General features: G+C 41.1%; 1 protein-coding gene and 1 long non-coding RNA gene across 2 annotated transcripts in view; one reads left to right on the forward strand and one right to left on the reverse strand.

The window, feature by feature from the left end:
* Positions 1-1,241, forward strand: part of LOC109308723 — a 13,530-nt gene extending 12,289 nt beyond the window's left edge. Inside the window, exon 3 of the long non-coding RNA XR_002100699.1 lies at positions 1,139-1,241. This is a non-coding gene — a long non-coding RNA (uncharacterized LOC109308723). The remainder of the gene's footprint in view (positions 1-1,138) is intronic.
* Positions 1,242-10,630: 9,389 nt separating this feature from the next.
* Positions 10,631-12,219, reverse strand: KCNE4 (potassium voltage-gated channel subfamily E regulatory subunit 4). Its single transcript, XM_019533071.1, has 2 exons — positions 12,060-12,219; positions 10,631-11,626 (listed from the first exon to the last, which is right to left on the reverse strand). Exon 2 carries the CDS (start codon positions 11,598-11,600, stop codon positions 11,103-11,105), a length of 498 nt encoding a protein of 165 aa, XP_019388616.1. The 5' UTR covers positions 11,601-11,626; positions 12,060-12,219; the 3' UTR covers positions 10,631-11,102.
* Positions 12,220-12,625: the final 406 nt, after the last annotated feature.

The raw sequence follows: 12,625 nt of genomic DNA on the forward strand, positions 1-12,625 counted from the left end.
CCAAGGTCTGGAACAGCCTGCCATCGGAGGTGGTTCAAGCACCTACATTGAACACCTTCAAGAGCAAATTGGATGCTTATCTTGCTGGAATCCTATAACCCCAACTGACTTCCTGCCCTTTGGGTGGGGGGCTAGACTCGATGATCTTCCAAGGTCCCTTCCAGCCCTAACGTCTATGAAATCTATAAAATCTATGAATCCAGATATGGTCCAGTCTGTTCAGCTCAACACCTGACCAACATTTCTCTGTCAAGGTCATGCCCAGGGGAGGACTCATTTGGTGTTGGTATAGAACATTTGGAGGTATAGGTCCGACTTTTCCCAGAGATTGGCCCACTCCATTGTTGTCTAGGTTTGGCTCAGCATCCCCAATGTCTTCCAAGCGATCATGGGCTTCATTTGTTAACAGTTTTTTCAACTTTTAAGCCTCTTAAATATCTTATAAGAGATTCTGGTTTTGAGTTAACAGCAGATGGAGCAGGTGATTTTCATCATCTCTTGCCTTTATTGACAGTAATAATGTTAGGGTTTGTCTTCTTATATCACTTTGTCTAATGCTCGAGAGTACAGGATGTACATCTGTATGTGTGTAAGTTGTGCACCCTATTAAGAGTCTCAGTGCACTGTTAAGTACAGTGTGGAGCTTCTCAGTATGACAACTTCTGGACCTTACAGGAGCACAATATTCTGCTGGGGTGCATACCCTTGCAAGGGCAGTGGTTCTAAGCATTTTGAAGTTGTCACCCCACGTTGTGTTGGCTAAATACCTTAAGGTAGCTATCCAAACAGAAACTTTATTGATGAGCTTCTGAATGTGATGTTTACAGGAAAGGGAACAGTCCAATGCAACTCCTGGGTAGATTGAGGTGTGTTCATGGGGAAGGATATGGTTGCCTACTCTGATATTCACCATGCTTTTGGCTCAATGATTGTCCATGTGGAAGAGTTATGATACTGATTTATTCATGCTCAACTTTAAGCAGCACTTGTTGAGATAGTCAGCAACGAGTTCCATGTCAGTATTTGGTATCTTTTCTAGTTCTGTCATGTCAGTTCCTTGGGCTACTATGGTAACATCATCAGTATACCTGTATCATTTAGAAGTGCATGGGAAGTCTGAGATATACACACTGGAAAGTGGTGCTAGCACTAACCCTTGGGGGACTCCATTCTTTAGAGTTCATACTCTGCCTTTTTCTCCTTGGCTAGTAGTGAGTTTGAACGATCTGCTGGAGATCACATTCATGATGAAAGCACATAGCTTGCAGTCAGGTATAAAGTGCAGTTTATATTTAAGGCCTTAGTGCCGTACAGTATCATAGGTGGCTGTAAGTTTGATAAAGGCCACACTTGTTTTCTGCCTCATTTCAAATCTGTTTTCTATATCAGTTGTAAGTAAAATAACTTGGTTAGTGGTACACTGCTTTTTCTGAAAGCCAGTTTGTTCTTTTAGGAGCTGGGGATCAATTATATTCTCAATTCTATTCAGAATCATTCACGAGTATGCATGTAACACAGAGGAGTGATATGGGTTGGTAGCTCTTTGGATCCTCTGGTTGTCCTCAATGTCCTTAAGAAAATACTTCAGTGAATGATTTGTGTGCCATGATTATGTTGGCCATTTATTGCCCTGGTGCTTGTGAGAAATCTTGACTCCTACAACAAAAACAAATAGCTCATAGCAAGTTCTCACTATTGCTCGATTTGGAATCCTGTAGATCTAATTAGGGCTTATATACTAATAGGCATATACGTATGTGTATGCATAGCTTTCAACAAATCTTCCACAGAAACATCAGGCAATGCATATGTCCAGAATCACACCTGGAATACTGCAGCAGCAGTATTGTTCATTCACTCTCAAACAACCACTACATTTGCAACTGCAGTCTGCTACTGCAAAAGTAAAAAGGCTCCTCTGCTGATTGTTACACTACACAACAAAAGCTAGGTACAGACATTCAAAAAGCCCAAAGCAGAATTGACCTAAGTTATGCGGTTTTCTCAAAAGAGAGACTTATAAAGGATGGAAGTCTGGAATTATCACCAAGGAGGAGTACTCAGCACTGGTCCGTACCTGTAGGGAGTGGATCAGGAAAGCCAAGGCTCCAACCAAGCTCCATCTGGCTTCACAGATCAAGGATAACAAAAAGTCCTTTTTCAAATATGTAAGGCATTGGAAAAAAAGCAAGGGTAACATTGGACCCCTGCTGAACCAAACAGGACAGCTGATAACTGACACCCAGGGAAAGGCCAACTGACAACCCCATTAAGTGGGTACTTTGCATCAGCCTTTCATCAGTCCAATGGGACCGCCCTGCCTAGCAAGATGCGGGATTGCCAGGGTGACGGTGTATTGATACCCAGCATCAGTGTTGATCTAGTAGAGGATTGCCTTGAGAGGCTGGACACCTTCAAGTCAGTTGGTCCTGACAGATAACACCCTAGGATACTCAAGGAACTGGCAGGTGTCATAACCCAACCGTTGGTAAAAATATTCAAAAACTCATTGTGCTCAGGTGAAGTACCTGAAGACAGGAAGAAGGCCAATATGGTGCCCATCTTCAAGAAAGGGCAGAAAGTAGATTCCAGGAATTACAGGCCAATCAGCTTGACCTCAATCCCTGGTAAGATTCTCGAGAAGATTATCAAGGAGACCTTTCTGGATGAGTTGGCTGAGGGCAACATCCTGAGGGATAGCCAGCACAGGTTTGTCATGGGTAGGTCTTGCCTGACCAATCTCACCTCCTTCTATGACCAGGTGACCTATCACCTGGAGAAGGGAGAAAAGATTGACGTCATACATCTGGACTTTAAAAAAGCCTCTGATCTGGTATCCCATGACATCCTCATGGAAAAATTAGCTAGCTGTGACCTTGGCTATACCACAGTCCAAAGGCTGGGAAATTGGCTCCAAGGTCAGACCCAGAGAGTAGTGGTCAATGGCGGAGAATCATTTATGGCACTCTGTGACCAGTGGCATCTTCCAAGGCTCTGTCCTTGGACTGGTTCTCTTTAATATCTTTATCAATGATGTGGACATTGGTGTCAGGAGCACGCTGGTTACATTCGCCGATGACACTAAACTTTGGGGCATAGCATCCATACCTGAGGACAGGCTAGTGATTCAGTCTGACTTGGATAAGCTTAGTAAGTGGACGGACACAAACCTGATGATGTTCAATACTAATAAATGCAAGGTACTGTACCTCGGGGGGGGGGAAAAAAACCTGCAGCATACTTATAGGCTCAGCAGTGCTATGCTTGCTAGCACCACTGCTGAAAAAGACTTGGGGGTCATGACTGACCACAAGATGAACATAAGCCACCAATGCAATGTCACAGCTGGTAAAGCAAACAAAACCCTGGCTTGCATCTAGAGATGCTTCTCAAGTAAATCTCAGGATGTCATCTTCCCGCTGTACTCCGCCTTGGTGAGGCCGCAGCTGAAGTACCGCATCCAATTCTGGGCTCCACAATTCAAGAAGCATGTCAAGAATCTTGAGAGAGTCCAGAGGAGAACCACATGCATGATCAGAGGGCAAGAGACTAGGCCTTACAAAGAGAGGCTGAGAGCCACTGGATTCTTCCATCTGGAAAAGCTCAGGATTGGGGGGACCTGGTAGCTGCTTATAAAAATATAAGGGCTATACATCAGGATCTGGGATAATATCTGTTCACCAGAGCACCCCAAGGAAAAAACAGGGACCAATGGTCATAAACTCCTTCAAGATTGTTTTAGGCTGGACATAAGAAAAAAATTTCCTTACTGTCCAAGCTCCCATGACCTAGAACAGACTCCCTCCAGATGTGGTGCAGGCACCTACTCTGGTCTCATTCAAGAAATGCTTGGATGCTTATCTTGCTGGGGTCCTTTGAATCTAGCTGACTTCCTGTCCCTGGTGCAGGGGGCTGGACTTGATGATCTTCGAGGTCCCTTCCAGCCCTAACATCTATGAAATCTATGCAATAGCCACCAGAACACACATTCCCCCTTTAGCAGGGAGTGCAAATCTTAGACTGGGTTCTGCCATTTTTAAACCAGCCTGTATGTACTGAACTTCTGTTCTGTTAAAGGTATACACCAGTTTCCAATCACTTATACTGGGAAAAGTGTAATGCCTATACCTGGCCAAAGGGTCTAACCCTTCCATGGCACCAGTCAATTTATTGTTAGGATTACACTGCTTTTGCTACTGTGATAGAACAATGACAATGGGTCACTTAATGGTGTTTTACACCTAAATGAAAAATGGCAACAAGGATGCCCTATTAAGATTTGAGAGATATGAATGGGGGGCCTATGAATTTAATATTCTGAAATAATGTATCAACTACTTCTATGACTGCTCACCATGATACTGAGCCCCTTCAAGTATTTGTAAAAAAAATAACTGCAAAGAGATGAGGTTTGTATTTCCTTTTGAAGCCCATGGTCATCCTCATATCTTCCAAGAGTGAATTCAAGAATCCCTTGTGAAAGTTAATTTCCCCATACCCATGGGCATCCTCACCCTGTTAGTTGTAGATTCATGTTGCAGCAGAAGGCCTCTGTCATAAGAAGGAGGATGTAAGGACAGTACCACGAGAGACTTTGAGATCTTGGACCTGTCCTTGTGATCAGCAGTAATCCATGCAACTCTGAAGTGTGTACAAGAGGGACCTGGGTAGCTAAGCTGCTTAGCCCAGCTGGGAAATTTACATAGTGCATTGGGTTTTTTTTAAGAATAGAGAAAATGGCAATCTATTTCTGTTATATACTTCCATGGTATCATTACTGTACAGTAATAAGCACCATTTTTATGCATTTATTTTTACAGCAATCCGGTGAGATAGGGAACTCCTATTATCCCCACTTTATACATGGAGAACTGAGGCACAGAAAGTGAGAATATGTAAATAGAGCATGGACTAGAGCCTGGGTCTGATGAGTTCTATTAGCCAGAACATGCTGACCCTATGCCTTTCTCCTAATCAACAGACACCTTTTTTCCCTGGGGTGGAAATCCCTAACCTAACCCAAATCCCAAATCTTTGTCCAAAATACAATCTGAAGAACTTTTAAGATGTAGAAAACATGAGTAATATTGTTTTCCATTTTCTAATGTTTCTGCACTTTCAGGTTCTAGATAGTAACAAAATGCCAAAACACCAAGAAAATTGCCTGATCTTGCTAATATCTCAGGCCCAAGTGTATAAGAAAGAATAGAGGACTGTCACCATGGAAAATAACAGTCAAAAAAGAAAATAACTAACAAGTCCAGAAGAAAATACAATCAGTTTTCAAGCAGCCAATTATTTGAACCACCATAGTCATTTTTCTGGCTCCTCTACAATTCAAGAATCTATATTTATGAAGTATAATGTAACCTGGGAATAGCACCATGGATTCTATGAGAAATAAAAACTTTTTTGTTACTACCTCAGGATCCAAAGTTTAGCATGAGCAAAAAATAACAAAAGGCCTAATTCTATAAGCTATTAGTCCTAGTTTTGCCATTTTTTCATAAGTGATCCAGGATAAGTTGTTAAGGGCTTCCATGCCTCATTTTGTCTACCTACAGTTACATTTAATTATATCTGAGTAGGGCTTCCTTAATATTTGCAAATCCATGGAGACTTTTGGATGAAAGATACTATATAACAGGAAGTATTATTATACCTTATCTTGACTGAAAAAAAATAAGAAGCTGCCCCTATTATAATCTCAGTACAGATGTGGCCTGCCTGCAGTCACAAAGTTGCACAGGTCCACCTGTGGCAACCTTCACCCTAGCATCTGAGCAACCAGTATTTAAAAACAAAAATAATTGTCCTTCTCTGTTTCCTTTTTTCCTAGTCTATGCAGAAACTGACTTGATCATTTGAGTGCATGTGATGCATGTTTTAATGCAGGGTGGCCCAACAGGGGTGGCAGCCTCTGCCTGGCATGTGGCTGATGGGGAATGAGACAGGCAGCACAGTAGCAGGTGGGGCACAGAAAAGAAAGCAGAGTAGAACATCAGGCAAGGAGCACAAGACAGAAAGTAGCAGCAAATTGGGCAGGGGAAAGGGATTGGAGTGGCATTCAGGGAATGTTCAAGGCTAATTTAGGGGACACTTGCCAAAGAGGTTGGCTCCCACTGTTGTAAAGAGGAGTGAAAGAGTGAGAGAGAAAAAGGATCCACTTCTGAGGAAGCGACGTTCTAAAGCAGCGTTTTGCATTCAGTTCTAAACATGTGAGGTCCATGACTGCTCTTACCCCTAGGAGAGAGTCACAGCATAGGTCCATCTCCTCCGAAAGTTCTGTCTCTCGTGCTCATCGCTCTTCTGTTTCTGGTTCATTGTTCCAGTGCAAGCCCGCGGCGTGGGGGCAGGGGCAGGGTCATGGCGGGAAAAAAGAAAGCCCAGGGAGGGCTTTTACAATCAGGACTGAAACCTCCAGTTGATTTCTGTGTTCACTGAGGAAACTAAGAAGGGAGCAGAGCACTGGAACAACATTTTCACAATCCCTTGTGTTGCTAAGCAGATGGTTTGCTGGGTTTTATACTAGCTGGAAGCATTTCAAGGTATGCATCTTCTACTTACAGTGAGTGCCCAGATGCAAAGCTAGAAATCAGAAATGAGTGAGCTGCCACTCCAAGTGGGCAAAGAATTCAAAGTGCCTGTGTAGATGGCAAACATCCAGAGCCCTAGTCTCTGGATGTTTCCAAGGTCTCCAAAACACTACCACCAGCAGGCCTGTCTGCTGTGGCAGAGAAAGGCAGAGAATTTTCACCTGAATTGTCACCCAGATTGTATCTGTTGCTATTGAAATAGTTACCTAAATGTGTAGACATAATTTACACCAAAAAACCCAACAAAACACCCCAAAACAAAAAACCAAACCAAAACAAAAAAACCCTTCAAAGCTCCCAAACTGGTTACTTGGTCTTAAAAACCAAGATTTTTCTAACAGTGTAAAAAAATCCTTATGACAATCTTGAGTGCTGTGTTTTACAGTTATAGCAGGTATCTGAGTTAGCTGAGGCACATTACGGATATGCCTGTTGGCTGTTCCAGCAAACACATGAAATACTGCACAACTATAAAATGTCTGCCCAACTGAGGGGTTTATTTCAGGAATAACTGACTTGTGAGACTAAAATCATCTACACTTGGTCCAGTTACAATCCATTATCAATACCTTCAAGCTAAGCCACAGGTCTAATCTAACTTAGTCACTAGACTAAACTATGGTAGAAATATCCCAGCAATGATGAGAAATATCACCAACTCAATAGTGTTACTTTTTCCCTAACAGTCAGTAGGTATTAAAAACTAGCTAAATGGAGATAAATTTCTACTTCTGGTTTGCAGCTTTTAAAAAGTAATGCAAACTCCTGGTTTTTGGAACTAATTGGTAGCACTGAGGTCATCCACAGCCTGTGAAACTTTTTAGCTTACTGAGACATTACCAATTAAAATTTTAAACTAAGATCCATGTATGTTTATTTTTTCCTGGCTAATACTAAATATTAAATAAGACAACACAAAAAAGCAAAGAAAATAGGTGTGTGTCAAATTAAAACCTATGTTTCCCTTTAATCAGACACCAATCGTGCCTGATACACTGTCTAAAGGCAAATCTGAAGGCTGTACCCTGGTTATACACTTAGTCCCACTAAAGAACCTTACCGGAAGCCAAAGTTCAGACCCCACTCCACTCCTAAATGCTTCAGAGGGATGAGACAAGGGGAGACACAACCCACATGAAACCTAGAAACATAAGGCCTGCACAAGCCATATGGGCTCCCAAGATGAAGGATCACAAACTGACTGGATCCTAAGGACACTTTTTAACTCTCTTAGTTGCACTGGAGTTACATCGTTGTTGTGACTACCGTAATTTTTCTGTCTTCCAGCCCCCAAAACCAGACCAGATCCTAAATGCTGTGCTGAAAGTTAAATATCCCACAATCCAGTTTGCCAATATTGCCAAATAGAGAAAGTCCCTTCCAAATCCCCAAAGCTGGCAGCCAGCTAATCTCCTGGGCATTACCAGGGATCAAGCAAGTTTGATATGGTTGGGAGAGATAAGACTGAAAAAGGGAGCCCAAAACAGCTACCCGACATACACAGCAAACCATGTCACCCTTTCTTCCCTCTGCAGACAAGGTGATGGCGTTTCCAGCACAAGCAGATATCAATAGCAGAAAGTCCTGTGATCCTCTTCCCACCTCCCCATGTCTTGCAGCACAAGGAAGGTGGGAAGAAAGAAAACAGAAGGAAAAGGAAAAGACAGACATATGGAACACCACTTCAGCAGCTCCCAATGAATTAGCCCTGCCATCCCCCCCACCCCCAAAACCTTCTTTTCTGGCTCACATGAGTCTGCCTGGTTAGCATGGTGAACTATGGGCATAGCTCAGAGAATTGTGATTATAGCCTTTCAATGATAGAAGTACAGAGTTGTACCTTTCTATGAGTCTTGTAAGATATACATGTTTGGACAAACCCTTAAAGACCACTTTACTTCTCCCAGAGCTGAAACTTACTGCACAAGTAGTGTATTTGGTTTCTATGGAGTTCTTTGGGGAACAAGGTACTTAAGAACGTGTGAAACACCACTGGCTCTGCATTGTTACTGCAGCAAGAGCTGAACTGAACACTTCAGATATAAATACCCAAATTATTGAAAAATGGAACCCCTGTAATAAGGGGTTTTCTGTTCAAATAAGAAAGCAAATAGTCATTAAACCCAAAGATAATTTAGTCAGGGTGGTAAGGGACAGTAGCAAGGCATTTAATAGTTAAGTATTCTGGATGTAATGCATATGTTGGATCCTAGTAATAAATAACAACACTGCATGCCTAAACGGAAATTTCTCTCCATGGGTCTGAAACTTCTTTAAAAAGATGGGTACTACATTAGTATCCCCACTTCTAAGGATGGGGATGGGACGTACATAGTACGAGTTGCCAGAAGGTTTAACTCCCAGTTCATCTTTTGTGCTCAGCCAACAAAATTTTTTTTTTGAGACAGAGCAAATCAGTTAAATAAAAGTCTAAGAAAAAGACCAAATGGAGATGTTGCCCAGTTCCATTATCGGCAATCTATTTGAAGGAGTGAACAAACAAGTTCTTTTTTTCTTCCAGAAAACGTGTTTATTTATTTAAATAAAAATTGGTGCCAGTAGAAACAATAAACCTTAAATACATGAGACAATTATATACAACTCAGCATTATAAAGTATATACATCATTTTTACTGATACAAATAAATTTATCCCAAAATAAAAGGATGGTGGATAAAGCAATGGAAAATGTGACAACTCGCACATGTCAGTCTCAGTTGGAAAGTTTCAGGATTCAAGTGATTCCAGGCAAAGTGCCAAACTTAATTTGGCTTCTCTCAGACTTAAAAAGCCCCTTTGGAGTAAATCTACCAAAAAGCTTTATATGGTCTGATCCAAAGTTCATTTAAATCAGTGGAAAGGCTCCTGCTGACTTGAGTGGATTTTGGACCAGGCCTTTTATGAGCACTGGAGACTTTTTCCAAACATTTTTATCTTTTGCTCTATCAGAAATATAGAGCAATACTTCTGAATACATCACATTACATTACATTAACCCTTCCAACTAGAAATAGAGTGCCTATTCCTAACTGGCAGACATATAAAGGGCTCTTGGATCAGTTAATTTCTGCATTCAGTGTTCATATTTTTCAAGTTGTCTCTTTTAATTATAGAGCTATTTTAACACAGGAAATACGTAGAGACATTTTGCAAGCACTTTCCTGCTCAGTGCTTCAGACTGCAGTTCTTTTGCTCTCATGGCTACAAATAAATCCAAACATCATAATAAATTATAATAAAATATAATCCATAGCTGAAACAATCATCCTTTGATACAATAGTAACCTTTGCTTATTTAGAGAAGTGCAGAAATTTAGTAACCAGTGCTGGGCACTTGGGAAACCACAGTTCTATTGAATAAGGAAAAAATATTGTAATAGTGCTTTTTAACAACTATTGGTCATCACAATACGGAAATGCATGTGCCATATGCAACATGCAGTAGACAAAAGAAGCGACCTGTTGCCTATGTTGAGCAGAAGGGCTAAATACTCTTAGGTGTAAATGGATGCAGCTTTATTGATTTCAAAGTAAGAATTTAGCTCTAAAAAGGTAACTGGAAATTCTATCCTTGTAAACAATAGGAGCTTTGCTGAGGAGCCGGTATTACACCTTAATAAGTCCAGTTCTCTACTGTTTCACCCACAAAATGCCATTGAGTCCAAGAGAGCATAGCAAAGCAGAATTTATTCCAGCATTTCTAATCCTTACAGTTTGTAGCAAAGCTTCTTTTATATTACTAAATATACCTTTCTAATTGGTTACTCGCAGTGTGGGTTGGCATACCTGAATGAACTGGCATGGGCAACAGCAGGAGCAAAGATGAAGTGGCATGGATTTGAACATCAGCTTAGGACCCTCAGGATACTCAGTTTATGTAGGCTCTGTCATATCCATGACATTGGGTCTTTGTTTCTATGGTTACTGCTATTAACTAAATTAAAACTAGCTTGGGTGTGCCCATCCTTCCTGCAAGCTCACCCTTGCCTGCAGTATAGACATATTCTCAGTCTCTGAAGCCTCTTCAAGTAAAATTGCAGTTGTCTGTGGTGCTACAAAACACACTCAGCAAAAGTAGAATCCCAGATCTATGAGAGTGGACATTAACCTTGCTGATTCACAACACGTGGGCACCTTCTCTCAATTTTTCCCAGACATTTGCAGAATTTTGAAATAGGCAGCAGATAGGGTGTGATAGTTACCTGGTAAGAAAAAAGTTATTCTCCATATTTTAGCTCTTACAGTAAAAATCTGAGGCATTAAAATTAAGCATTAGAGTCGCCTGTATTTTGTTGGTTCCATTTTGACTTGTGTGTCTCTGGGTTCTCATCTCCCAAATTTCAAGAATGTGTCAGCCTCTGGAGTACTGATGTCTGCTAAGAGTTCATCCAAGGTGGCACTGGAACAGGAGAGAAGAACCTTAAGCTCTCAACATGAATTCCACTCAGTAATGCTATGTTATTACTAAGATAGCTTGTGTAACTTCCTCTCAAAGCTCTTCAGGTGCTAGGAATTCCTATGGATGTTTTCTGAAGACCCTTCGCTGCTCTCATTCAGAAGGGATTCTGACACTTCCACTAGTTCAGCATCTGGCACCTCCTCTTGAATGGTGAAATGAATATCTGGTGAGGAAGACTCAGAACTCACACTGCTGCCTTCCAGTGAGCAGATAGCACAGGACAGAGATGGTACCATACTTTCATGCAGCACGTTTAACATCGTGGGTATCTGCATAGACCTCAGTCCAGATATGGTTGGCAGAGGTTTCATGGCTGCGCCCCACTCCCTTTCCTCATCTTTGTAAAGTAGAAACAGATTGGATTTCTTCTCTTTCCTCTTAGATTTCATGTAGCCCAACATTATTCCCATTAAGAAGATTCCATAGAAAGACATGACAATCAGAATATAAAAGTACTCATTGCCATTACTGCTGTTCTTCTCCGGACTCTGGGATCCAACAGGAATCATGGATTGGGTTATGTTTGTATGATCCATCTCCAGCATTGATGCTGTTTTGCCAGAATTTAAGCCTAGAAGAGAATACATACGTTAGATCTCTCAATTACTGACATTTTTAATGCCCGAATTAAAGACCCACAGACCCTTCTTTGTCACTTGCACTGTCCTATCTTTTAAATGCTAGAGAACCAAACAGATTGAAACCTGCATATTCTGGATCACTTTCAACAGTAACATTTTAGTCTAATGAAATCTAATTTAAATACAAACAGAGAACATTAAATAAAAGCACACTATATTAAATACAATTCCAAAATATGACAAAAGGGCAGATCTACATGATTAGGAAGGAAAAAAAACTAGGTGGAAAATACTCTGTCAGTCACATTTATATAATTGAAATCAGGTTTTGTGTTGCTTATCAACACCTCAGAAGAAAAAGATAGTTATAAATGTTATTGCATTGAGTGGTATGAAGGGAGAAGAGAGATGCAAGCAACTTACGCAAATAGTTGTTCACTTTACAAAGCTCAAGAGACCTTTTCTCCACCAAATGCCGGGTGTTCTGAAAACTTTGCTCTGCTGCAAGCAGAATAAATAGCTCTCAAGAAATATATCATCACGTGTCCTAGGCACAGTTTATAATAGCTTTGTGTTGGAGTCAACAGATGAACTCAAGGCACTGCAGTTCAGCCCACTGAACTCTTGACAGCTGTGAAAAGAAAAAGGATTGGGAATCCAGTTACTCTTTTCTAACCAGAAACTGCCACATTGCTCAGTCTGCAATCTGTCCCTTCCACTTGCCTCTCAAATGTTATATGCAAACAATTATACTGAGAGCACTTGAACATAGCGTGATAATTATTAATTCACCTCTGTCCTGCAATATAGAAAAATACCTTCTTTTCTAGCACACACTGAAAAACCCCTGCCAGAGCCAAGTGCACAGTTACTGCTTTCCCCAAACACTGTATGGACTAAAGTCTCTGATTGTCAGAGCCTTGTGTAGTCAAATTGTGAGAAAATGAGAGCAAAATGCTTCTAAATCAACACTGGCAATCTACACCCAT

This window comes from Crocodylus porosus, unplaced genomic scaffold (genome assembly GCF_001723895.1).
Source record: "Crocodylus porosus isolate Cpor-Errol unplaced genomic scaffold, CroPor_comp1, whole genome shotgun sequence".
In the NCBI taxonomy this organism is placed as follows: domain Eukaryota; kingdom Metazoa; phylum Chordata; order Crocodylia; family Crocodylidae; genus Crocodylus; species Crocodylus porosus.